General features: G+C 46.7%; 1 protein-coding gene across 1 annotated transcript in view; it reads left to right on the top strand.

Moving 5' to 3' along the window:
* Window positions 1-27,163, top strand: part of TMEM143 (transmembrane protein 143) — a 242,447-nt gene that overhangs the window by 93,466 nt on the left and 121,818 nt on the right. Inside the window, exon 5 of the mRNA XM_069200678.1 lies at window positions 26,861-26,997. Within this exon, the coding sequence (XP_069056779.1) occupies window positions 26,861-26,997 (137 nt within the window). The remainder of the gene's footprint in view (window positions 1-26,860; window positions 26,998-27,163) is intronic.

Below are 27,163 nucleotides of genomic sequence, written 5' to 3'. Positions count from 1 at the left end.
TTCTGAATAACTGTGTGTCTGATTTGTTACACCAATATCTAGTGGACTCAGATCTGGCCTCTCCCCATGAATTGGGAAAGAAGGCAGACAAATGGGTCAGAACAAGAGTGAACAGAAAAGTTCACACGGGGTGACAAGGATGGCAAGAAGAAAGATGGTGAGAAATCTCAGGGAAAGCATGGGGATAAGGGTAAAACCAAAGATCCTTCTTCAAATCCTAAACACTCTTCAGGGGGTGGGGATAAATCAAATAAATTCTTCCTCTTCTTCTCAACATACACACATTAAAAAGCGTTGGTGCTTTGTGTGTAAAAATAAAGGCCATAGGCCAGGGGATAAGTCCTGTCCAGGTAAACCCCCTGAACCTACCACCACTAATACATCAAGCTCTAGTGCCCCTAGCAGTAGTGGTAATAGTGGTGGGACTGCTGGCAACAGTCGAGTTAAGGGTGTAGTTGGTTTCACTTATGGGTCCATCATAGAAACTGGGGTAGTCAGTCCCAAGACAGTTTCTGTTGCACCTAGTGGCATTGGCCTTGCCACACTGGCTGCTTGTCCCCTTTCAATGGATAAGTACAGGCAGACAGTTTCAATAAATGGTGTTGAGGCCCAGGCCTACAGGGACACAGGTGCCAGTATCACTTTGGTGACTGAAAACCTAGTGCCTCCTGAACAACACATCATTGGACAACAGTACAAGATTATTGATGTCCATAACTCCACTAAGTTTCTTCTCTTAGCTATAGTTCAGCTTAGTTGGGGTGGAGTTACTGGCCCTTAGCAGGTGGTAGTGTCACCTAGCTTACCTGTGGACTGTCTATTAGGTAATGACCTGGAGACCTCAGGTTGGGCTGAGGTAGAGTTTTATACCCATGCAGCCATGCTGGGTATCCCTGAGGAATTGTTCCGTCTCATTTCTACTGAAATGAAAAAGCAAAGGAGAGAAAAAGGCCTGAAAACTCAGGATCCCTCTCCAAGAACAGGTAAAAAGAGTATCACAGTATACCCTACCCACCCTGCCATTCAGGATACCATTCCTGTGGTGGGAGAAACCTCTCCTGGGGTGGCACCTGTTCCAAGGGAATCATCAGCTGGCATAGCTGTACTCCCTGAGGTGGAAGTACCTCTCTGTGGGATAACTAATATTGATGAGAAAAAGAGCACCATTTTAGTTAACATGGAGCATCCCTCCAACCCTCCCAGAGAAACTTTAGTACAGAAACCCTGCACTGCCTCACAACACTTAGGACAGCAGCCCTGCCCTAGTGTGGAGCTGATAGGACAGCATCCCTGCCCTGCTCCAACTCAAGAGAAACAGCATCCCTGTTCTCTTTTCCAGCCATATGGACAAAGTTTTTGCCTAGCTATGGCTTTACTGAGACAGAATCCCTGTCTGGCATTCTCATCACTAGAAATAGGTTCAGTGGACAATTCCCACTGCTCTAAACTAAACCTTACTGATAGAAACTCTGAAAATATACCTTCACATTGTTGGTTAGCTAAAAAAACTTCAAACAGGGTGGTTTACATCCCCACAGGGAAGTAACATATAGTGGATGATAAAGGGAGTAACCAGTCTATTGCAGAGCTACTCTCCACTTATCACCACTTAGACAATAAAGTCTCAACTGGCCAAGGTTAGCCTTATTGTCCTTCGTTTGGGGGGGGGGGGTTGTGTGAGAAAGTGCCTCTTTCTAGCCTTGTTACCCCCACTTTTGGCCTGTTTGTGAGTATATGTCAGGGTGTTTTCACTGTCTCACTGGGATCCTGCTAGCCAGGGCCCAGTGCTCATAGTGAAAACCCTATGTTTTCAGTATGTTTGTTATGTGTCACTGGGACCCTGCTAGCCAGGACCCCATTGCTCATAAGGTTGTGGCCTATATGTATGTGTTCCCTGTGTAATCCCTAACTGTGCCACTGAGGCTCTGCTAACCAGAACCTCAGTGGTTATGCTCTCTCTGCTTTCCAAATTGTCACTAACAGGCTAGTGACCAATTTCACCAATTCACATTGGCATACTGGAACACCCTTATAATTCCCTAGTATATGGTACTGAGGTACCCAGGGTATTGGGGTTCCAGGGAGATCCCTATGGGCTGCAGCATTTCTTTTGCCACCCAGAGGGAGCTCTGACAATTCTTACACAGGCCTGCCAGTGCAGCCTGAGTGAAATAACGTCCACGTTATTTCACAGCCATTTATCACTGCACTTAAGTAACTTATAAGTCACCTATATGTCTAACCTTCACCTGGTGAAGGTTGGGTGCTAAGTTACTTAGTGTGTGGACACCATGGCACTAGCCAAGGTGCCCCCACATCGTTCAGGGCAAATTCCCCAGACTTTGTGAGTGCAGGGACACCATTACACGCGTGCACTGTACATAGGTCACTACCTATGTACACCGTCACAATGGTAACCCCGAACATGGCCATGTAACATGTCTAGGATCATGGAATTGTCACCCCAATGCCATTCTGGCATTTTGGTGACAATTCCATGATCCCCTGAGTCTCTAGCACAGACCCGGGTACTGCCAAGCTACCTTTCCCGGGGTTTCACTGCAGCTGCTGCTGCTGCCAACCCCTCAGACAGGTTTCTGCCCTCCTGGGGTCCAGCCAGGCCTGGCCCAGGAAGGCAGAACAAAGGACTTCCTCAGAGAGAGGGTGTTACACCCTCTCCCTTTGGAAAAAGGTGTCAGGGCTGGGGAGGAGTAGCCTCCCCCAGCCTCTGGAAATGCTTTGATGGGCACAGATGGTGCCCATCTCTGCATAAGCCAGCCTACATCGGTTCAGGGATCCCCCAGCCCTGCTCTGGCGTGAAACTGGACAAAGGAAGGGGAAGTGACCACTCTCCTGAACTGCACCTCCCAGGGGAGGTGCCCAGAGCTCCTCCAGTGTGCTGCACACCTCTACCATCTTGGAAACAGAGGTGTTGCTGGCACACTGGACTGCTCTGAGGGGCCAGTGCCAGCAGGTGATGTCAGAGACTCTTTCTGATAGGCTCTTACCTGTGTTGCTAGCCTATCCTCCTTCCTAGGTAGCCAAACCTCCTTTTCTGGCTATTTAGGGTCTCTGCTTTGGGGAATTCTTTAGATACCGAATGCAAGAGCTCACCAGAGTTCCTCTGCATCTCTCTCTTCACCTTCTGCCAAAGGATTGACCGCTGACTGCTCAGGTCGCCTGCAAAACCGCAACAAAGTAGCAAATGTGACTACTGCAACCTTGTATCGCTTCTCCTGCCGCCTTCTCGACTGTTTCCTGGTGGTGCATGCTCTGGGGGTAGCCTGCCTCCTCTCTGCACCAGGAGCTCTGAAGAAATCTCCTGTGGGACGACGGAATCCTCCCCCTGCAACCGCAGGCAACAAAAGACTGCATCACCGGCCCTCTGGGTCCCCTCTCAGCAGGACGAGCAAGGTCCCTGGAACTCAGCAACTCTGTCCAAGTGACTCCCACAGTGCAGTGACTCTTCAGTCCAAGTTTGGTGGAGGTAAGTCCTTGCCTCCCCACGCTAGACTACATTGCTGGGTACCGCGTGATTTGCAGCTGCTCCGGCTCCTGTGCACTCTTCCAGGATTTCCTTCATGCACAGTCAAGCCTGGGTCCCCGACACTCTAACCTGCAGTGCACAACCTTCTGAGTTGTCCTCCGGCGTCGTGGGACTCCCTTTTGTGACTTCACGTGGACTCTGGTTCACTCCTCTTCCAAGTGCCTGTTCCGGTACTTCTGCGGGTGCTGCCTGCTTCTGTGAGGGCTCCCTGACTTGCTGGGCGCCCCCTCTGTCTCCTCATCCAAGTGGCGACATCCTGGTCCCTCCTGGGCCACAGCAGCATCCAAAAACCCTAACCGCGACCCTTGCAACTAGCAAGGCTTCTTTGCGGTCTTTCTGCGTGGGAACACCTCTGCAAGCTTCTTCACGACGTGGGACATCCATCCTCCAAAGGGGAAATTCCTAGTCCTCTTCATTCTTGCAGAATCCACAGCTTCTACCATCCGGTGGCAGCTTCTTTGCACCCTCAGCTGGCATTTCCTGGGCATCGCCCTCTCTCGACATTGTTGCGACTCTTGGACCTGGTCCCCTTGTTTCACAGGTACTCAGGTCCGGAAATCCTAATGGTTGCATTGCTGATGTTGGTCTTCCTTGCAGAATTCCCCTATCACGACTTCTCTTCCAGGGGATCCTCATCAATAGTCATAAACATTGAATATTCCCGCCCCCGTGCGGGGACCCTGGAGCATATATAAAATACACACATATTATACATGTGTAACAAACAGTCATGCAGGCTATCATGTTAAAAACAGGCTAAAATGCTTTATTTCTATGAAGTTTTTTTTTTTTTTTTTTTATATTATAAAGACTACAATAGAGCATAAATATCTACCCAAGCTCCTAAAACTAGGCTTCGGGAAGTAAGCAGCAGCAAACTCTAGAGAAAAAATAGAAAAAACTGCATTGAAAAACAATGAAGCATTCTTAGCCAATAGGCTGCATGCAGGTTAACACAGGAGAACCATAAAAACTTTGGCACCGTGCCTTTAAGACCCTGAGCACCTCCAGTATCCCACCATGCCTCAGGGGTGAAGGAAAGGTGACAGTTGGTTCACAGTTAGGTCAGTTCTTTTTTCCGGCTTCTTCTGAGGGGATCCTGGAGCATTGAGCTCTCAGTTTTTCTGAGTTTTTCTCAGAAACATTCTTTAAAAAAGCATTTTTTCACTTTTCATTCGACAAATAACATCTTTGTCTGAGCTAGGCAGTTTTTTCCTGACAGAAAAATGCCTTCACTTTTTGTCAAATGCCCTGCTTGTGGGAAGAAGAAGGCCCAGTCAGATCCCCACTCTCTGTGTAAAGTGTGCCTGCCTCAGACTCACTGCCCTGACACTTGTAAGTACTGCAAGAACATGTCTAAGAGGACTCTGAAAGACAGAGAGAAGATCCGGCTACATGGGCTTCAGGAGAGGCAAAGAACATCGTCCTCCTCACTTCCCAGACAACCAGAAGGCCATTCTAAGGAGAGAATGGCTCGGTCGACGTCAGCAGGTAGGAAAGTACCTGTTTGTTCACCGTCGACGTGGTCGCTTTTCCGTCTCACCGGCATAGATCGCCGTCGACACACCCGACGTTGAAGGAAACGGCGTCGAGGGAACAACATCGCAGGGGCAGGTCTCCGTCGACGGCAGCCCGCCGATCGACGTCGAGCCATCGCCGGCGTGCCCGGTCGCCGCCAAAGGCTGTGCGCCCCCGACGTCAGGACACACGACGTCGAAATCACCACGACGGAATGAGAGACATCCGCTGTCGACCTCCCGCCGCTCCACGTCGAGGCACACGACGGCGAGCAGGTCGAGGTCCAAGGATCGCCGTTCGACGTCAAGGCACTCAACGTCGAGGCAGGAGCAACCGGCTGGGCGCCCTTCGACGTCGAAACAGCCATCGACATCGACACAGGTTTTACCTGTCCCACAGGGAGCAGAACATCGCCCCACGCCAGACAAGGCGCCATCTCCAGTGGTCTCCATACCGAGCGACTCTTCTCGGCCAAGAGCGGCATCATCTGGGCATGTCTCGCCCATCAATCTATCTCCGAGATGGCTGGAGAGCCTTAACAGACCAGCGGCCTCCCCAGATTCGCAATATTCGCGAATGTATTCGCCTACTGCCTCCCTGCAAAGAACGCCATCACCGACAGCCAGGGCAGAACGGGCTTGTTCTGCTCCTCGGCAACCGGTCGCGAGGCCTAGGCGCTCTGCTACAGCGTCTTTCAGCAGGTCTCGTTCTCAACGAAGATCCAGGTCTCGTTCAAGAAGAAGATCACCCTCTTGGTCTTCATCAGGTTCATCTGTCGGGCGTTACTCACCCACCCTAACAGATTCACCACCTGCTAGAGTCTCACCGGTGGATGACATTACCACATTTAACGAGGTGCTGCTAAGAGGAGCGCAGAAACTCAACATAGAGGTTCCAGAGCCATCTACCTCCTCATCAGTCATCTTTGAGACTCTACAACAGAGATCAGCATCGAAAAAGCTGCTGCCTCTAGTGCCTGGTTTGTTGCAGCCAACTATGGACACTTTTCTGGCCCCAGCCTCGCTTAAATCTGCCCCGGCTAGGATTCTCAAAAAATACAAGGCTCCCGAACAGGACCCTTTGTTCCTCAGGAAGGACCCGCCACCGGACTCGGTTATAATAGCTGCCGCCCGAAAGACCCACTCGGTGGCATCTTCATCCACGGTACCCCCGGATAAAGAGAGCAGGCATCTAGACTCTCTGGGGAGAAAGATATGCGGGACGGCGGCTTCGGCAATGAAAGTCTCCAGTGCATCTGCGCTCCTGGGCAGGTATGATCGTTCACTGTGGGACTCTCTCAGTAGATTCACAGAAAAATTGCCCAGAGAGGACAGACAAGATTTCCAGGAGATACTGCAAGAAGGATGCCTGGTATCCAACCAGGTTATCAGCGCGGCAGCAGATGGGGCGGATTTAGCTGCTCATGGGTACGCGCATGGAATCTGTGCAAGGAGATCTTCCTGGCTGAGGCTCACTGGTTTGAAACAGGAAGCACAACAACGCATCCTGAATCTCCCATTCGCCGGGAACTCTCTATTCGGTGCCCATGCAGACGAAGAAATGGCCCGCATGAAGACTGAGGTGGATACCATGAGGGCGGTGGGCCTGGAAAGAAAGAAAGATTTCAGGCGGAGGTACAGGCCGTATGACAGGCGCCCTTTCCAGCAGAGGGTTCAAACCCCTCATTGGTCTCAAAGGTCACAGCAACGACAGGGACGCCCTCTTTTTCAACGGAGGAACACAAGGGAGCGAGGGTCAAGTAGACCTCAACAGTCCACTCCGAAAGCACCCACCAAGCAATGAAATCTCGCTTCCCTCGAAACTGTACACCACTCCGGTGGGGGGAAGTATTACAGCTTATCTTCACGAGTGGCACTCTATCACAAGAGACAAATGGGTGCTCAATACTGTATTGTCGAACATGGCTATTCTCTTCTTTTCAAACAGCCTCCACCACGCTTGCCACCAACCAAAGACAATCCATCTCATCTCAGCTTGCTACGCAAGGAGGCTCTCGCCCTCCTAAAAAAGAATTCCATAGAAAAGGTTCCACCCGCACACAGAGGACAGGGGGTCTACTCCCGTTATTTTCTGGTGGCGAAGAAGGGTCGAGAGGGCGTTTTCAGGCCAATTCTGGACCTACGGCTGCTGAACAAATACATAAGGAAGCAGAAGTTCAGAATGCTAGCGCTTCACCAGATTTTCCCTCAACTGCATCAGGGAGACTGGATGTGCTCCATCGACCTGCAGGATGCGTACTTTCACATCCCAGTAGCTCCCAAACATCGAAAATTCCTGCGCTTCTGAGTAGCGTTACAGCATTACCAGTTCAGAGTTCTACCCTTTGGCCTGAAATCTGCCCAAGAGTTTTCTCGAAATGTATGGCAGTGGTGGCGGCGCATCTTCGAAGACAAAGGATATACATATATCCATACCTAGACGACTGGCTACTGAAGGCTTCTTCTCCGGAGCAGGCGAGAAGCCATCGGGACATTGTACTCGGAGTTTGCGAAGCTCTAGGTCTTCAGGTCAATTACCAAAAGTCAACCTTGATTCCAACACAGAATCTTCACTACCTAGGAGCTATCATAAACACAGAACTCTAAAAAGTGTATCCTTTGGAGGAACGACTATCCTCAATAGACAGGAAGTGTCAGGACCTGTTGAGAGCCAACGCACCTACGGCACGTCAGGTGACATCGCTGCTGGGCTCCATGGCATCATGCATTTTTATTGTCCCAAATGCCAGACTCCACATGAGACCCCTCCAAGAGGCATTGGAGACCAACTGGAGCCAAAGAACAGGTCGCTGGGAGGACACGGTGCAGCTACCGGCGGTAGCACATCAGTCATTAAGATGGTGGATGCACAGACCTCACCTGTCAGTGGGTGCTCCGTTTCACCAGGTGCTTCCATCCGACACCCTAGTAACGGATGCGTCTCTTCAGGGATGGGGGGCTCATCTGGGTCCCTTTCAAGCGCAGGGTCTGTGGTCAGACAAGGAAAAGCAGTACCACATCAATCTGCTAGAACTCAGAGCGGTCCATCTGGCTCTCAAGTCTTTCATACCACTAATTCAGGGGAAAACGCTCTTAATACAGACGGACAATACAACCACGATGTATTACTTGAACAAACAAGGGGAAACGAGGTCCCTACCCCTATCGCGAGAGGCCCAAGCGATATGGCATTGGCTCCTGGCCAGAGGAATGTCAATTACAGCAGTTCACCTGCCAGGTCAGCAAAACGTGGAAGCAGATTTTCTGAGCAGACACCTAGAGGACGCTCACGATTGGGTCCTACATGGCGAAGTCTCAGAATACATCTTTGCGCAATGGGGTCGGCCTCAACTGGATCTCTTTGCAGACGAAGTAAACAAGAAATGCCCAGACTTCGCATCCAGGTTCTACCGTCCGGGATCTCGAGGGAATGCCCTGTTGATCGACTGGTCAGGGATATTTCTCTACGCTTTTCCGCTGATTCCCCTCATTCCGGCAGTAATCACCAAACTTTACAGATCCAGGACCAGAATGATTCTTATAGCACCACAATGGCCCCAACAATTCTGGTACACAGATCTCCTCAACCTGTCGGAAAAACCTCGCAGGAGGCTGCCGTGCAGACCGGATCTTCTGAGTAGAATGGAGGGCAGAATTCTACATCCCAACCTACCCTCTCTGGGCTTAACAGCATGGCTCCTGAATTCCTGCAGTATGGGCACCTAGGGCTCTCATAGGAGTGCATGAACATCTTGAAAGAGTCCAAACGGCCTTCCACGCGGCTTTCTTACGCTTTTAAGTGGAAGAGATTCTACATATGGTGCTGTCAGCAAGGTCATAATCCCATACGGGCGCAGGAGGATGTCATACTGTCCTATTTGCTTCATCTAGCGAAGTCCGGTCTGCAGGTATCATCTATTAAGGTACATTTGTCTGCTATTACAGCCTATCGCAAGTCACCTTCTCAGGAATCCTTCTTTACGAAACCTGTAGTCAAGGATTTCTTAGAAGGTTTGAAGAAAGTTTCTCCTCCATGGGAACTGAACATAGTCTTGGCAAAACTTATGGGCCCTCCTTTTGAGCCTATACATAAGGCCTCTTTACAACACCTTACGTGGAAGACGGCTTTTCTAGTGGCCATTACTTCAGCGAGGAGGGTCAGTGAAATCTAGGCCTTGTCTTCTAAAGAACCGTACACGGTTTTTCATGACAATAGAGTGGTTCTACGAACTCACCCATCTTTCCTTCCGAAGGTGGTGTCAGAATTCCATATCAATCAGACCATATCTTTACCGACTTTCTTTCCCAATCCGGAGACTCCGGCAGAGAAAGCATTGCACTCCTTAGACTTGAAAAGAGTGCTGAAATTTTATCTGGATAAGACAAAATCGATTAGACACTCTAACCGCTTGTTTGTAAACTATGGTCATTTGAGGACAGGAGAGGCAGCATCTAAGCGAACAATATCAAGATGGATAGTTTCTTGTATTGTTAATACTTACCAGCTAGCTAATAAACAATTACTAGCGCGGCCTAGAGCGCATTCCACAAGGGGAAAAGCGGCTACTGCTGCCCTCCTTAACAATGTTCCGATATCTGAGATTTGTAAGGCTGCTACATGGAAGTCTGTCCATACGTTTACTAGACATTACTGTTTAGACTCAGATGCAAGAGCGGATGCCCAAGTGGGGCAGGCCTCTCTAAGAAATCTATTTGCGTAAGACCTATCTATTCCTGCACTTCTATCGGACAGTCCGCTGGATTTAGGGATGGGCTTGCTATACTATTCAATGTTTATGACTATTGATGAGGATCCCCTGGAAGAGAAGGATAAGTTACTTACCTGTAAATCCTAGTTCTCTTCCAGGGGTATCCTCATCAAAGTCATAAACAACCCACCCTCCTCCCCGGACGCACGTCTCCTAGAAGTGCAGGACAGACTGTATTTTGAATCAGATATACAAATTGTCACCGTAAAAAGAACTGACCTAACTGTGAACCAACTGTCACCTTTCCTTCACCCCTGAGGCATGGTGGGATACTGGAGGTGCTCAGGGTCTTAAAGGCACGGTGCCAAAGTTTTTATGGTTCTCCTGTGTTAACCTGCATGCAGCCTATTGGCTAAGAATGCTTCATTGTTTTTCAATGCAGTTTTTTCTATTTTTTCTCTAGAGTTTGCTGCTGCTTACTTCCCTAAGCCTAGTTTTAGGAGCTTGGGTAGATATTTATGCTCTATTGTAGTCTTTATAATATAAAAAAAAAAAAAAAAAAAAACTTCATAGAAATAAAGCATTTTAGCCTGTTTTTAACATGATAGCCTGCATGACTGTTTGTTACACATGTATAATATGTGTGTATTTTATATATGCTCCGGGGTCCCCGCACGGGGGCGGGAATATTCAATGTTTATGACTGATGAGGATACCCCTGGAAGAGAACTAGGATTTACAGGTAAGTAACTTATCCTTCTGTGCTCTCTGGGGAATATAGGTGCACTTTACACCTACTTTTCAGGGTCTTGGGGTGGGCTATTTTTCTAACCCTCACTGTTTTCTTACAGCCCCAACGACCCTCTACAAGCTTACATAAGTTTGGGGTCCATTCGTGGTTCGCATTCCACTTTTGGAGTATATGGTTTGTGTTGCCCCTATACCTATGTGCTCCTATTGCATTCTACTGTAACTTTACATTGCTTGTATTACTTCCTTTTGCTATTACTGCATATTTTTGGTATTTGTACATATATCTTGTGTATATCTGGTATCCTCATACTGAGGGTACTCACTGAGATACTTTTGGCATATTGTCATAAAAATAAAGTACCTTTATTTTTGGTATATCTGTGTATTGTGTTTTCTTATGATATTGTGCATATGACACCAGTGGTATAGTAGGAGATTTGCATGTCTCCTAGTTCAGCCTAAGCTGCTCTGCTATAACTACCTTCTATCAGCCTAAGCTGCTAGAAACACCTCTTCTACACTAATAAGGGATAACTGGACCTCGCACAGAGTGTAAGTACCCCTTGGTACCCACTACAAGCCAGGCCAGCCTCCTACACCTCCTCCCCTGAGCCTGTCTTCTTTTCTCCTCAATGGGACACACCTGACCCTGTCCTTCTTGGTCTATCTTGTGCACACCTGTAGGATGAAGAATACAGACCCTCTGCCTCTGATGATGGCCATGATGAGGATGGCAACCAAATAGGTAAGCCATCACCTACAGACTTCCAAATGCTTGAGTGAGATGCTTTTGATCCTTCTGTGGATGCTACGCAAAACTCCATGCCACCCTACTCACCTCCCAAAGTCATTGGGGAGTTCCACAGTCTTCTAGCTCAGGCGGTTCAAAAGTTTAACATATCAACAGAATCTGAAGAGAAAAAAAAACTGCCTTTGAGTTTAAAGCTAAAGCAAGAAAGTCCATCAGAGCTGTCCTCATCTTGAACTGCTTGTAGAAGGAAGAGTTTATACTGGAGGGGAAGGAGGGGGAGCAGGGGTCGTGTGTTTGGACAAGATTTAGGCATTCCTTCCCGCCTGGCTGAACATCTCTTCTCACCTCTGGATTTTTAAACGTAATAGTGTCCCCTCCACAGCTTGCAGAAAAGAAAATCATCTTAATATAGAGATGCTACAAAAAGAAATCCTGACGCTCCTCCTCAAAACCACAATCAACTGTGTCCCAAGAGTGTAATTGAATCAAGGATTTTATTCCAGATTCTTCCTTATCAAGAAAATGTCGGGAGAGTGTCGCTCTATCTTACACTTAAGGTTTCTCAACAAATTCTTCAGAAGACAAAGCTTCAGAATGTTAACATTATTAGATATACTTCAGTCCATCGATACAGGAGATTACATGGCGTTCATAGACATGGAGGACTCATTCTTTTACAGGCCAGTCCATGCTCACCAATGGAATTACTTAAGAATCATAGTCAGCTGTTACGAGAGTGGTATGAGACACTGCTAACGCAAAACCGGGACATTTGCCTGAGAGTTCAGGTCAAAGCTTGAAAATACAAAGTACTGCTGGGCATTATGTCATTTTGCATTCGCTTAGTGCCACAGTGCCATTAGAAGATGTGCGCTTTGAAGAGGCATTAGAATCTCATTTGCAGCAAATGCGCAGTCATTGTGATAAGCCTGTGGTAATAACTCCACTCATAAAGAAAGCACTCTCACAGTTGATGTTGGAGGGCCGTATCTTTGCAGAACAAGATCTGCATGTTCCAAATCTTTAACAATGAATGCATCACTAAAGGATTGGGGATTCCTGCCTTCAGGACCTGGCAATGAGTGTGCTCTGGAGTTAAAATGAGCATTCTCTCCAGATAAACGAATTAGAGTTAAGACACAGCATTAAGAGCCTGTCTGCCATGTGCTGAAAACCAAGAAGTATTGACAAGAACAGACAGCATGACCTCTTTACATTACAACACCAAGCATGGTCATAATCTCAAATTCTCTCTCAGGAAGCTCAATGATTATAGCATTGTTTACTACACAATGCTGTCTTGCTAACAGTAGAACTAGGACTGCACAATGGTTGGGGAGATGCTTTTGGTAGAAAGGGCACAGACTGCCATGAATGGGAGATAGACTCCAGTCAGCTGCAATTCATATTTAAAAAATGTGGAACTCTAGAGTTACATCTCTATAAAATGCGCACTTTTGCAAGCACATTGTGCTATCAAGGAACCCAAGAAGAAGCACTTCTGATACCATGGTCAGGGATATTTCGCTACACTGTTTGACAATACCATTGATTCTCAGTATTCCTGGTAAGGCCATCCTTGTGGGTCCGGCATAGGACAGACCATATTTTATTAGATCAACTTATTTCATTAAGTGAGCATAATGTCCACCTACATATTATTGTTATGTAATGTACTGCTTTGGTAACATGTACACCTATGAAAGGTCTATTGCTGGTGAAGAAAGTTACCTGTAACTACAGCACTTCAGCATTAGTACCTTTCATAGATTCACATGTGCTACCCTCCTCCCCATTCATGAGGCTGTCATTACTCCAGTATTGGAACTTTCATAGATTCACATGCTTGAATCATTACCCGTCGTCGAGATGGGGCCCTCCAGTGCAATACAAAACCACATTAAATTGTATATAAAGCTCAGAGGCCCTAGGCCTCTTAATTTAGTAACATCTCAGTCATTTTATAAAAAAGGACCAAACTTGAGAGACAACCAATCAGCTCTCACCACCCCTTAGAACCCTCCTGTGAGGAGCTGATTTCCCTAAGATTTTCAACCGCACGTTGTGCTAAGGAGTCTCCTCTGAGCTCTGCTCAGTTTTTCTCTCACAAACACTGTTTGAGGTGAATTTGGATTTTTCTCTCTTGAGGATTACTTCAATGTGATTCAAACTGACTACTATGTCAGAGACACCTAAGAAAGGGCTCTTCAGAGCTTGTGCGACATGCATGAATAAAAGGCTGCATGTTGATGACCAGCATAAAGACTGTATTTACTGTCTCTATCTGACCCATATACCTAGAGACTGCAAGGTATGTAGAACTTTTTCTTCCAAGACCCTTAAGGATAGGAAGGGTCGTCTTCTCATCCAGCTCCAGAAATTGAAATCCAGGGACAACCCTGTCTCTGATGAGGATAGTGCCTCTTCGTCTGTTTCTATGGCAAAGACACCTGTGAAGTGAAAATCTGAAGTCTCTTTAGAAGAAACACCAAGAAAAGTGGCTAAACAATCTGCTGAGGCACCCTCAAAGTCTGGTAGCCCTTCAAAGATGAAGATGAAAGCTTCTGACTTTAAGTCTAAAAGGAAGCCTGTTTCTCAGCCGTCAACTCCACCACTTAAGGTAAAACATACCTTCAAAAAACCAAATTCCGTGCCATCGACAGGTTCATCGTTGAAGACGGCGCCAACGAAGGGTCAGGTATTGACGACGACTTCTACTCTCGCTACACTGTCTGTCTATGGCAAGATCCGGCTCCTCGTCAACGATATGTTCCTCCTCGTCTACTGCATGCCCTATAGCTTCACCAGCGGCGGTCACACCGCTGACGCTGTTTTCGCCGACGACGGTTTCAACGACGGAACACCAGCCGTCGACGGCATCGTTGATGACACAACATCCGCCGACGACAATCCTACTGTCGACGACGACTCTACCGTCGACGTTCCCACCGTCGACGACGACTCTACCATCGACGTTCCCACCGTCAACGACGGTCGAGACAGGGATGCTCTCGTCGACGATGCCACTGTCGACTAGATCACCGTCAATGACAAAGACTGCCGTAAAGGAACAAAGACCAGATTCGTTGCCTCTGATGTCGTCAGGGGACCAGGATACTGTTACATCGCCTGGCAAGGTTTCCAGCGTTTAACCCTCGCATCTTTTGGATGAAGATGACTCCAATGAGGAGGGTATTTTTGGAGTCGCCAGCAGCCCTTTACAACTAAGGGTCAAGTGCCAAGAGTACTCTTGATGATGATGAGGCTTCATACTACACCCAGGGCTATTATGAGCAGCTGCCATTGGTCGGTATTAGTTTCTGACTTACAGGCAATGTTGGTGGATTATCAGGAACGTTTTCCACCTAAACCTTCGTCCGCACAACAGCCGTTGCTTCCGCCCCCGCCGGCAACTCCTCTCTTGCAACAGCCGCATCTTATCATGGAACACTCAAACATCATCTACATTGCTGGCAACAAATAACCAAAGACAAGTGGGTGCTGGATGTGATCCTTTTCGGACACCTATTAGAATTTACCCAAATGCCCCCTTTGATGCCTCCATCGCAAGTTCATCAAAAAAACCTACGTCTACTTCGCCTGGAGGTAGCCACCATGTTGAGGAAAGGGGCTAAAGAGTCTGTTCTGCATTCCCAGAAGGTAAAGGGGTTTTACTCCTGTTTCTTTCTCATCCGAAAAAAATCCTGCCTCTGGAGGCCAATTCTGGACTTACGGGAGTTAAACAAATACCTCAAGAAGCAGACATTTTGGATGGTCACCCTCCAAGACGTCCTCCAGGTTCTAAACAAAGCAGACTACATGGCCTCTCTGGACCTTTACGATGCGTACTTTCACATTTCCATTCATTTGTTCCACAGAAAGTACCGGAGGTTTGCGGTCAACGGCAAACACTTCCAGTTCAAAGTTCTTCCCTTTGGCCTACGTTCAGCACCACGAATCTTTACCAAATATCTAGCGTCAGTGGTGGCCTACTTGAGGAGAAACAGACATCAAGTCTTTTCCTATCTCAACGACTGGTTGGTAAAAGCTCCAGATATCCAGACAGCAGAAAGTTCAGTCAGGGCGACTGCGCTTTTTTGAGGAATTAGGCCTTACACTCAACAAGCAAAAATCGACTCTACTCGTCTAGCCTTACTAGGGGCTATCTTAGACACTCAGCGAGTCAAAGCCTATCCAGCGCCGGACAGACAAACAAAGCTAACACAGCTGGCAAGGCGCTTCCAAAGAAAAAGGTGTCTTTCAGTGCGGCAGTACAAGTCCTTGCTGGGCATGATGTCATCATGTATCAGCCTCATTCCATTCTGCCGCCTCCGAATGCGTCCGATTCAAGAAGAACTGGACAAGCAGCAGTGGATACAAGCGGGAGGTTCCTTCGAGGATACCATCCGCGTCACGCCATATTTGGTTCATTCTCTGAATTGGTGGACAGTTCCCGAGCACATTTCCTAAGGTCTCAGTTTCTTGGCACAAGTTCCTCCAATGACTGTCACGACGGATGCAACGCTCACAGGATGGGGCGCATGCTTGCAGGACCTTTGGGTGAGCGGCAAGTGGCCACCCTCTCACTGGTCGTTCCACATAAATCTTCTCGCGCTGAGGGTGGTCCATTATGCCTTGCAAGCCTTTCTTCCAAGGATACGAGGGTCAGCTGTGCTTGTCAGAACAGACAATACCACCACAATGCTTTACCTGAACAAGCAGGGAGGAACGCGGTCTTGCATACTCTTCCGAGAAGCACAAACCACCTGGAAATGGTGCATTCACCATTCCATCCACATCACTGTGGAGCATGTCCCAGGCCTCCAGAATACCATCACAGATTCGCTAAGCAGACTTACCTTATCCTCCCACGAGTGGGAGTTACACCAGAAGACGCTAAATCGGATATTCCACCGGTGGGGAAAAACTAATCTGGACCTATTTGCATCCTCCCGGAACGCCAAATGCCAACATTATGCAAGTTGGCATCACCAACAGGGGACATGGGGGATGCATTTTCAATTACATGGTCAGGGATCTATGCGTACGCTTTTCCTCCGATTCCTCTCCTCGCAAGGGTGATCAGGAAGAAGAAGTCAGAACCCTGCCAACTGATCCTCATAGCTCCAGCGTGGCCGCGTCAACCGTGCTACACGGAGTTGCTCCTCCTGTCCACCTCTCCGTCCATGAGGCTCGGACCAATCCCGGATCTGCTTACCATCAATCAGGGGCAAGTGAGGAACCTGGATCCCAAATCGCTCAGTTTGCACGCATGACTCCTGAGTACAATGAGTTTGGACATTTAGACCTATTGTCTGAGTGCAGAGATGTGCTAGCTAATGCACGTGCAGCTAGTACCAGCAAGTCCTACCGACTAAAACTGAAAAGATTTTGTATTTGGTGCGAAACCCAAGATGTCCATTCTCTCACCTCCGCACCAGAGGCAGTGTTGCCGTATTTGTACAGCTGGCATGTTCAGGACTAGCCCATTCCTTAATCAGAGTCCATCTAGCTGCCATCTCCAGAAATAGAAGAGTGCCAGGCAAACCATCCTTATACTCTCTCAGATTGGTAAAACAATTTCTCAAAGGTTTCTTCAGATCTTTTCCTCCAGTGAAACCTCCGCCCCCGGCATGGCAACTTAACATTGTTCTTGGCCAGCTTATGAAGGAGCCTTTTGAGCCGATCCACAGAGCAGACATTATGGGGGTGATTCAGACCTTGGCGGACGGCGGAGGCCGTCCGCCAAGGTTCTGCCCCCGAATGACCGCACCGCGGTCAAAAGACCGCGGCGGCCATTCAGACATTTCCGCTGGGCCGGCGGGCGCTCTCCAAAAGAGCGCCCGCCGGCCCAGCAGAAATGCCCCTGCAACGAGGACGCCGGCTCAGAATTGAGCCGGCGTAGTTGCAGGGGTGCGACGGGTGCAGTTGCACCCGTCGCGTAATTTCAGTGCCTGCAAAGCAGACACTGAAATACTTTGCGGGGCCCTCTTACGGGGGCCCCTGCAGTGCCCATGCCATTGGCATGGGCACTGCAGGGGCCCCCAGGGGCCCCGCGGCACCCCCTACCGCCATCCTGTTCATGGCGGGTTTCCCGCCATGAACAGGATGGCAGTAGGGGGTGTCTGAATCCCCATGGCGGCGGAGCGCGCTCCGCCGCCATGGAGGATTCAATGGGGCAGCGGTAAACCGGCGGGAGACCGCCGGTTTACCCTTTCTGACCGCGGCTGAACCGCCGCGGTCAGAATGCCCTCGGGAGCACCGCCAGCCTGTTGGCGGTGCTCCCGTGGTCGGTGACCCTGGCGGTCACCGGCCGCCAGGGTCAGAATGACCCCCTATGTACCTCACTTGGAAGGTGGCTCTCCTTCTTGCCCTTACTTCGACGTGCAGCGTTAGTGAAATTCAAGCTTTCACTCTACAAGAACCTTTTCTGCAGTTCAGACAGGACAGAGTGATCCTGCGCACCAATCCTAAGTTCGTGCCCAAAGTACCTTCCGAGTTCCATATCAATGAGCCAGTGTTGCTCAAAACTCTATTTCCGAACCCGCAAACTGCTGCGAAAGAACTCTGCATTCGCTTGACTTAAAAAGATGCATAAAATTCTATCTGGACAGGACAAAGTCGTTCAGACGATCCACTCAGTTGTTTTTAGCGTTCAGTGCTACTAGGAAAGGTCATTCGATAACCAGACTGCATCCCAGTGGATTAAGGACGCAATCATATTTTGTCATCAGAAAGCAGGAAGGCCATTGAACACAACCGTAAGAGCGCATTCTACTAGAGCTATCTCTGTATCCTGTGCGCTGTTTGCTGGTGTCTCAATTAAAGACATCTGTCGTGCTGCGACATGGAGAACAACTCACACCTTCATGCAGCATTACTTCCTGGACACGGAGTCACTTCGGGATGCAACCGTTGGTCAAGCAGTCCTTCGAAACCTGTTCCAATGACGGTGAGCTGAAATATTTATTTCCCTCCATCCGCTTATTTTCTACTATATCACATTTTCTTTGGTATAATGTTGTAGATCACAGTAAGAAGTGTATGTACATATTATCAGACCAGTTTGCATTTCAGAATGCTATCCTATTGTTTGTAGAATGAAAATGTGTTATTCACTGCTTACTATTCTGATTCAAGCATGTGAATCTATGAAAGTTCCAATACTGGAGTAAGAAACAAGTTACTTACCTGTAACTGTATTTCTCCAGTATTGGAAACTTTCATAGATTCACATGCGACCCACCCTTCCCCCCCTGGGGAGGTCACCTTCAGTTTCTGAGCCTTAGATTATTGTTGCACTTGTGCTGGGAAAATCTGGGGGAAAATAGGCTCCTCACAGGAGGGTTCTAAGGGGTGGTGAGAGCTGATTGGTTGTCTCTCAAGTTTGATCCTTTTAAAAAAAATTACTGTGAGATTTTACTAAATTAAGAGGCCTAGTGCCTCTGAGCTTTATGTACAATTGAATGTGGTTTTGTATTGCACAGGGGACTCCCATCTCGACGACGGGGAATGATTCAAGCATGTGAATCTATGAAAGTTTCCAATACTGGAGAACTACAGTTACAGGTAAGTAACTTGTTTCTTATCATTAAGAGACAAGCTACAAAAATCTGACAGTTAATGCCTCTGAGGACGGGTGTACACAAACCTCAAAAACAGTACCCTGTATTCTGTAACACCACACTTCTGCCTTTGTACCTAAGGGGGATTCCTAGGTTCAGATTAGATCATTGAAAAATATACCATCATGGTAATCAAAACTGAAAACCTCAATTGTGATACCATTGATTCAGCATGAGAGTCAGTTAAAGAATGCCTTATGTCTTATGAAACCATTTTTAACTCTATTACCAGCTCGAACATAAATTCTTCAAAACTACGCCCAGGTTCTTTAAAACCCAAATTAAAAGTATAAGTAGCAGCATAAATGTGACTGCCGAACCCTGTCTTCTCCTATCTTGTAGACTGTTCTTTCAAGTGTTTCCACTACTCAGACATGCCATTCAAGTTCTAATACATGGATGTACCTTGATTCCCAGTTTATATTTCCCGTCATCTAAAATTCAGAAATTGTGCCCACGCAAAGGGACGGAAATAAGGCATGGTTCTACCTCTGGGTGATTACTCTGGCATTTTACACACCTCTTCCCAATATATGTCACAGCTATCTTCAGTTAGTCAGTATTAGAGGGTGTGATTCCAACACAGCTAAAAGAAACCATTATCTAATCTCTCTTTAAAAAGCTGCGAGGAATCTGTGAGCAAGTTGCTTGGATTTTTTTCATTAGGCCCAAGGAATTATGGTGAAAAGCATGTAATTCAAATGAAAACTTTAGCTTGCTAATAGTATAAAAATACCCATTAGTAATGAAATCGGGATTAGTTCAAATCATTTGGTTTAGAATTACTTCCATTTCTAATGTTTTAATCTCACGTCCTCAACATCCCTCATAATCCTGTTACTAGCACGTTAGGATAATTGATTCTAACCAGGGAAACCTCCATTTGGTTTGCTCTCTGACCTCTGGCATTTGATCCTCATAGGTATAGTAAGACTTCCTAATTGAGGCTCAGACACTGTGAGGTTTCTTTCAATTAGATTATGGCCTGCAGCTTTGAGCACCCACCTTCCAACCACTGCTTCGTCCCTCACACAGATTTACAAAAAGCAGCACTCTCCAAACCCTCAAGAGAGGGCACGCAGCCTAAAACAACTCTAAATGATACACTCTCATAGCCCACCCACCAAAATGTTATCATGCCTACAATAATAAAAATAGATTATCCTAAATAAAGAGTTCATACCTTCCTGAGTTCTCTCTCTTCACAGAACAGCCTCATGTCAGAACAACAAAGATAGTTCTTGGATGGCTTGAAGCAGAACATGGTATCTATACGTATGTATGTTTGTATGGATGGATGGGTATTTATGTAACTCAAACCAGGTGGATCACGGCCCAGTTGAAGTGGAGTGGTAAAACGTTAGGTAAATAAAACCTAAGTGCAGATTGGAGGGTTCTCTTTGTGGGGGGTCTGTCAGAATTTAAGAGTGATGATGTTATCGCCCAATTGCAATATAGCCAGCGGCTCCAACCATCTCTCTCGTCCAACAAAGATATTGAAAAATGAAAATAAGTTGGTTATGACTATGCGGAAAAATTAGGGTGTGGGGGGGCTAGTTGGGGGAAGGCTTCAGAGAAACTGGTTTGCAATGGCACCGGCAGTATCCTAGGATCGTCTCAGAACCACTGGTTGGATACTTACGAGAGAGGGAAAGACAAAGAAGAATCCTAGGTGGCCACAATTGAAAAAGGCAGCATGGCAGCTCTGCAATATTATTGCAGAGGTTGCCACAGGAGTTGATACAAATTCACAGAGGTACTGTTGAGATGGTGAGCAGCAGCACACTTCTGGACACAGAACTTACAGAGATAAACAAAGGACAGAGACCAAGAGATGAGCAGATGTGCAGAACGACGAAGGGTAAACATAACAAGCAGTAAGGCATTGCTAATGTAAAGTGACTAACTGGTAACGTTTGATGCAAAGTAAGATGAATCAATTGGGAGATGTTTCCAGACACTGACTGTTCATAGTCAATGACCCATTTGGCCCCAGATGACCTGTTCACAATTTGAAAGTGACTTCCAGCCTAGCTTCCATGTTGCTGTCCTCTAATGTGCCAAACTTAACCTCTTCTAAAAATATAGCAGGGTGTAATCCCGATATACCTTTGTAAAAAGTACTAGGCTAGCGGAGTCTTTCCTTGTATATCGGACAATACCCCTTCCCAAAGAACTGTCCTTCTTCCCTGTATCGTATGCTGGGAGCTAGTTCTTTGGATACAGTTGAGGAAATTGTGTCCCCACTTGAAGAGCATGTATAAAAGAAGTCAGCTCTCAAGATCGTTCCAAAGCTTCATATCCTTTCCAGAATGCCCAGAATACTGGAGTAGACCAAAAGTAATAGAGGAGTCAAAAATAGCTTCCATTTTATATCCATAGAAGCCATCAACAAAAACAGGCGGTGTTGTTCCTCCCTTAGTGACGGTAGGTTTGATCCAGGACACATGGAACACAGAATGTATTTTTCACCTCTTAGGTAATTCAAGGTACATGCAGATTGCCCTACTAATCTAAGAATAGAAAAGGGACCTACAAACCTGGGAGCAAGCTTAGTGTAGGACCCTGGAAGATGTAAGCATTTGTAGACAGCCATTACCTTCCCTCCAACGTTGTATTCTGCAGCAGCTCTATGATGATGATCACCCTTTCTCTTGTATTCTGCCTTTGCCCTGGGAAGGTGCTGATAAACTCTTTTCCTAACTTCCCTGATGTGTGACCAAGAAAGCTGTGGTAGGAGAAAGACATACAGGAAAGGTCCAGGGTGAATATGACCGGAATCAGTAGGAACAAGAGGTTCCCATGAAGGAGTTCAGAGAGTTGTCGTTTTAGGCAAATTCTGCCATGGAAATTCAGATGCTCCACTCATACTGATGCTTATCGTTCTAGCACTTGGTGAAGTCTTTCTATCTGTTGATGAGAGCTGGTAGACAGAAAACGAGTAACATCTATGATTTTTATCTATTCTTTTCATAAGTGACAATGAATTGAGCTCCTCAGTCAGTAATAAATAAATCTAGGATTTGTAAAGCGTGGCAGATCACCCGTGAGGGTCTCAAGGCATTGAATTGTAGGGACCGGGAGATTAACTGATTTGCCCAGAATCACAGGATGTTGAGCCGAGACTCGAACCTGGTTCTGGATGATAATCCAGAACTATCAACAATGTCCCATACTTTTTGACCGATCTGGACATAATTTAAGGCATTGTTCTTGTATAGAAATGTTACCATCTTACTTCGATTTTGCAAGTCTTTCTGTAGCCATTTTTTTTACCATTGTTTTGTCCTTGTCAGATCAGAGTTGGTTCATAAATTGAACTAAAATGTCTCTTACTAGAGTTGCAGTCGATAAGGTGTCATGAGCAGGCATCAGTTCTTCTCTCTCTCTCCCTTGTTTAGACAGTGTGTCAGACTTGCCATGTCTGTCTCCTGGCTTAAAGGTGGCTTTGTTTTGAAATTGGAAGAAGAACAACACCAGTCTTGTATGTTGCTTTACAGTTTTTTTTTAATAGATCTCAGGTATATACCAATTTGGTGTTTGCACTGTGTGAAAACTCTTTAATCACCAAACATTCTCTATAGATGACTTTGGAAAAGTGTTCTCAAGTAATATGCTGCCATATGCAAATCGTATTTCTCGGGCTCTCTTTGAAACAGAACCTTTCCAATTGTAAATGCTGAAGTGTCAGTTTTTATAAAGGTATCTGGAAAATAGAGGTTAGAGACCAAGGATTTTAGAGTTCAAGAGCGGGAGCAGGGAACCAAGAAACGTAAACATAATAATTAGTGATGGATGGCAAATGCCAAGTGGCGAACTGATGGAAGCAAAGTGAGCTGAATTAACTGGGAGATATTGCCAGGAACTGACTCATTACCTACACTGCCCTTTTATAATCACTGACCCATAAGTCCTCAAAAGTCTGACCCACAAACCATAAGTGAGTACTAGCCTAGCTTTCATGTTTCCATAATCACCTAGCCTGACCACTTCCGAAAAGCAGGGTCTTGGTTTAAACTCTTCATGTCTGGGTAAAGATACTGTACTAGCTCAGTCTTTTCTGATATCCCTGACAGAGTTCATGTGGTTCTAAACATGCAAAGTGGTTAATTAGGACAAGTTAGCCGTTTAAAAGGAGGTGATTCACCTCCTTTTACAAGTAATATCACCTTCTCTTACACTTTGTACAAGTGGAGAAATGAAAGTGTTAATCGGATCTGTGTTATTATAGAGTTGCAGATTCTTGGTGCATAGGAAGAGAAGGCCTGTCTTCTGTTTTTTTCCGGTTTCAAGTCTTATGTTATTCAGGCTTTATGTGTTGGTTTCACAATTGGAGATCTTAATCCTTTCTGGTATGAAGGGTCGTCTGTTTGATGGTGTAGCTTCAATGATGCTGCAGATCTAAAAGAGCTCTGAGCCTTGTAGGGGAGCTAGTGTAGTTTCTGGGTTGTATGTGTTATCAGCCCTGTTGTTTTTTAGTTCTCTAATGACTCTTCTTGCTGCTTGAGTGATATGAGGTGGATGCCTGGCAGAAAAATGAATGGGGAATTACCGCTAACTATGTGTGACAGGACCAGAGTCAGAAATTTGTTGTAAAGTCCTGCTCTTGGCGATATACTCTGACTTTGTGGTGAAGGTAAAGCTGGAGCCCGACAGTATTGCCTTTTAGCTGTGTGAGTCTTGAAGCAGGGTTGTTGGTGCATACATTGAGGGACTTGGTGCAGCTGGTGAGTGAATCAGTCAGGCTTAGTTGCAGTATCATTCGTGTACTTGAACTTGTTGGTTGGCAATCAAGAAGGCATATGTTATGTGAGGTTTACCATCAAGTAGATATTCAACATCAAGGCTTGAATATTAAGCAAGCAGTTCTTTACGTGTTCAGTTTGTTGGTAGGCTAACTGAAAAGGTGTGGCATCTACATTTTGGCAAATTTTGATGCTCTTGCTAGCCCAGAGTATTTCCAAAGATTCTTTCTACAAAGGTTCCACGTAAGGATGGGAACATGGAGTATGCCACAGGCACTGAAATGCTTTCTGATAGTGAGGAGTTTTTATGGACATGGATGCAGAGGTTTCTTACTCTCCATTTGACTCTGATGTATTAGATGATCTCTAGTGAGGTGGGGCACACTGCTTGATTGCTGAGAACAGCACTAATTGTAGTTGCATTAATTGGGTTAGCAGGTTGTTTTTCTTTTTGTGATGAGTTTTGGCATGTAGAGCAGAGTGTTCTCAGGACCCCAAGATCCTCCTCGAGCTGTGATCTAGAGTTTGGGTCTTGTAGAGTGTGCATTCATGTAGGCTGAGCATCTACATGGACCTGGATATGGGTGTGGGTGCCAGTCCGGAGTTAGCATCTGTCAAGGGTCCGATGAAGTGACTATTTTTTATTACGTCTTGCTTCAGAGTGTCGTCTCCGTTGCATCAGACAGACTTTGAGTAATCAGGCATGCAGCACAGAGTGCTTTGATTAACTGATATGCATTCTCTGAAATGGGTAAAGTTGTGGGAGACAGCAGTGTAATCTGTCCTTTCTGAGGGTAGGGTGACAGGTATGGGTGGTGTTGGACATTAGCTCTGTGGCCTGCACAAGTAACGGGTCCGCACTTGGCCACCACTGGGAAACAAACACCCCATTGTAACGCTTGACTCTCAAAGGGTAATGTTACAGAGGAGCAGTCCGAGGCCTACTCAAGGGAAGTGGTCTGGGCTAGTAAACACCATTCACAAGCACACAACAATAACACTCAATAAATGATTGTTCATTCAGTGCTTTTTCTTTTAATAAATGTATTACACATGCACTACTCAATACTGTGCAACAATTTACAAATATACACAAGTTGATGGAATTACTTTTGTATGACATTGCGTAATCGTTCTTGTCTCTCTCAAAGGGAGATATAAATCAACAACCCACATGGCAAAGCAGTCACTTGGATTCCAATGCGATATTTGTCTGTTTGGAGTGAAAGCAACTAATACAGGCAAGAAAGTACATCTACTTTGGCCACTAGTAGATGTCAGTCTCCTTACTCAAATAAGCATCAACAAGCAACATGTTGAAGTGATTTGTACTGTTTACGATTATTCTCAGCGTGATCTTCACTCCTGAAGGGTGGTGGCAAAAGTGCATCATATGTCACATTGAAACATTCTGCATAAAAATAATGCACCATTGACAAAGTTCCTAAAGCACATCACTTGTTTGTTAACAGATGTGTAATACCATCTTTCACCCCTAGAGGGTGCCTTTTCCTATGACCGTACACATGTCTTATAATTGGCCACAATGCTGCAGCCATACATTTTTAAGCACATTCACACAATATGCTACACTTTAACCATAGTCTCTCAAGAACTCCATTTCTGTCAAAACACCTGTACCTACTGCCTTTTACCTCTAGAGGGTGTTCTCCATTGTAACAATCCGTTGTTAGCACAATTCAAGCCACAAGGTCTGCAGTCATGATCTTCATTCCTAGAGGGTGTAGTTCCACCACCTTGGAAAAAAGTTCTGTCTGGGACTAAGCTTGAAAACACATTGGAAACTTTGTGGGGTTATCGTTACCAAGTTCCCCGAAACTGAGGGTGGGGCATTTGCTAACTTCTTGGGGGGAGGATGCCCTCCTCCAGGAGCGTGCATATTTGATTAACGTCTCTACTGCCGAGCGGGGGAGAGCCGCTTCACTTTTCATTTGTTTCTCTGTGGGTTCTGTTGCAGCCTTGCACCGCGTCGTAAGGCCTTCTGGGGGACCTCTTCTTCAGGGGATCTCTGCTGTCACCAGGACCCCCCCCCCCACACACACACACAATCAAGTGAGCTTCCAGTTGGAGAGCAGTATGGAGAGCCCACCCGCGGCTGCTCCTGCTGGCTTCCTGCCGGCTTCCTGTCTGTCCCGCGCATTTTCACGGGGAGCGCAGTGCCACATGTGCTCCGAGGGACTCAGCCCCTCCTCCTCCCTAACACTTCTGCCAGGACCCCTCCCAGCAATTCCTCCAAGGAGTCCCCCCACATTGAGGGGCCTGGGAAAGGACCAGTTCCTGGTACGGAATGGCAGCTGGCTGAAGTAAGGCCCTGTTTGTGCAGCTGGAGAGAGCAGTAATTGGCCCTGATCCTAAGCAGTGTCAGAGAAAGATGACATTACTGGATGATTCATAAGCTGTAAAGATTTGTAACCTACTGCATTGTTCTTTCATGCAAGTTAAAGTGTACATTGGTGCGACTCTGGAGTCTGTGGACCCTAGGGAACTGGAGTTGCACCCTAGGGTAGCCTTTCCCATTGGCATATAATGGACTGTCACTACAGTGAAGACAGTAAGTACACTGGCTATCCCTCACATGCGTGCACCCATCTCAGAAGGCCTACTTCAGGTCACCACCCACTCTGCATGGTCCCTTCTGCGCCAGGTTACCTAGGCACAGTTCTTGGGCTGCGCACAACAGAAGTCCTCCAGTGTGCAGCCCTCACAACGGTACATGTGTGTGTGTGTGTGTGTGTGTGTGCACGTGATCACGTGTAACCAGCCCTGGGCCTCCTACCCTTGCTGCATCACAGCAGCCTTTGCTTAATAATGGGGCACCGGCAGTAAACATGTGCAGTCCATTTTACCATGAGTTTACTGTGGGTGAATCCCAAACTATGAGGCTCCCTCACAGTAAAAGTTAAAAATCCAGGTGATCCAAAAGCAAAAAATCTGGGTGGACCAGGTAGACAGGACCGTCCTCTCACAGGTGGGCATGGAGGAGAGTACAAGTTTGAAAGTTTTGCTTTTCCTTTGGCTCGGGAATGAAATTTGTCATCTGATGTTTGCTGTATTCAAGAGCTGAATGAGTGTCGTTTTTTGGATCTTGGTGGTGGCCCAGAGAGGATGCAAACTCTAAGGGCAAAATATTATTGAAGTGATTGATTGAGACAAAGGTTAACAGTACTGTCTTTCTCTTCTTGGTCGCCTCAGGTGCAAGTTAACTTGGAACAGTATGAATACATCCAATTCTGGGCCCTTGGGCAGAGAGTGGGCCCCTTAGCTGTCCAGGTGAGCAGTGGGTCTCAGAAGAATTACTTCTACAAGTCTCAACGACAGCCACCCGACAGGCAAGTATTCAGATATTTAGCATTATAGTCTTGGGTTTTGAAAGCCTGGCTAGATCTGGGTTTCCAGCTAAGAAAGCGCCACTTATCTCACTCGTGCAGCATAGATGGTGGCAGTGAGTACCCCTATTACACAAGTTATTCTCAAAAATTATGCTTGCCCATTTTA

Source organism: Pleurodeles waltl, chromosome 7 (genome assembly GCF_031143425.1).
Source record: "Pleurodeles waltl isolate 20211129_DDA chromosome 7, aPleWal1.hap1.20221129, whole genome shotgun sequence".
In the NCBI taxonomy this organism is placed as follows: Eukaryota; Metazoa; Chordata; class Amphibia; order Caudata; family Salamandridae; genus Pleurodeles; species Pleurodeles waltl.
Note: the sequence above shows the minus strand (reverse complement) of the source record. Positions and strands in the feature narration are given on the sequence as shown.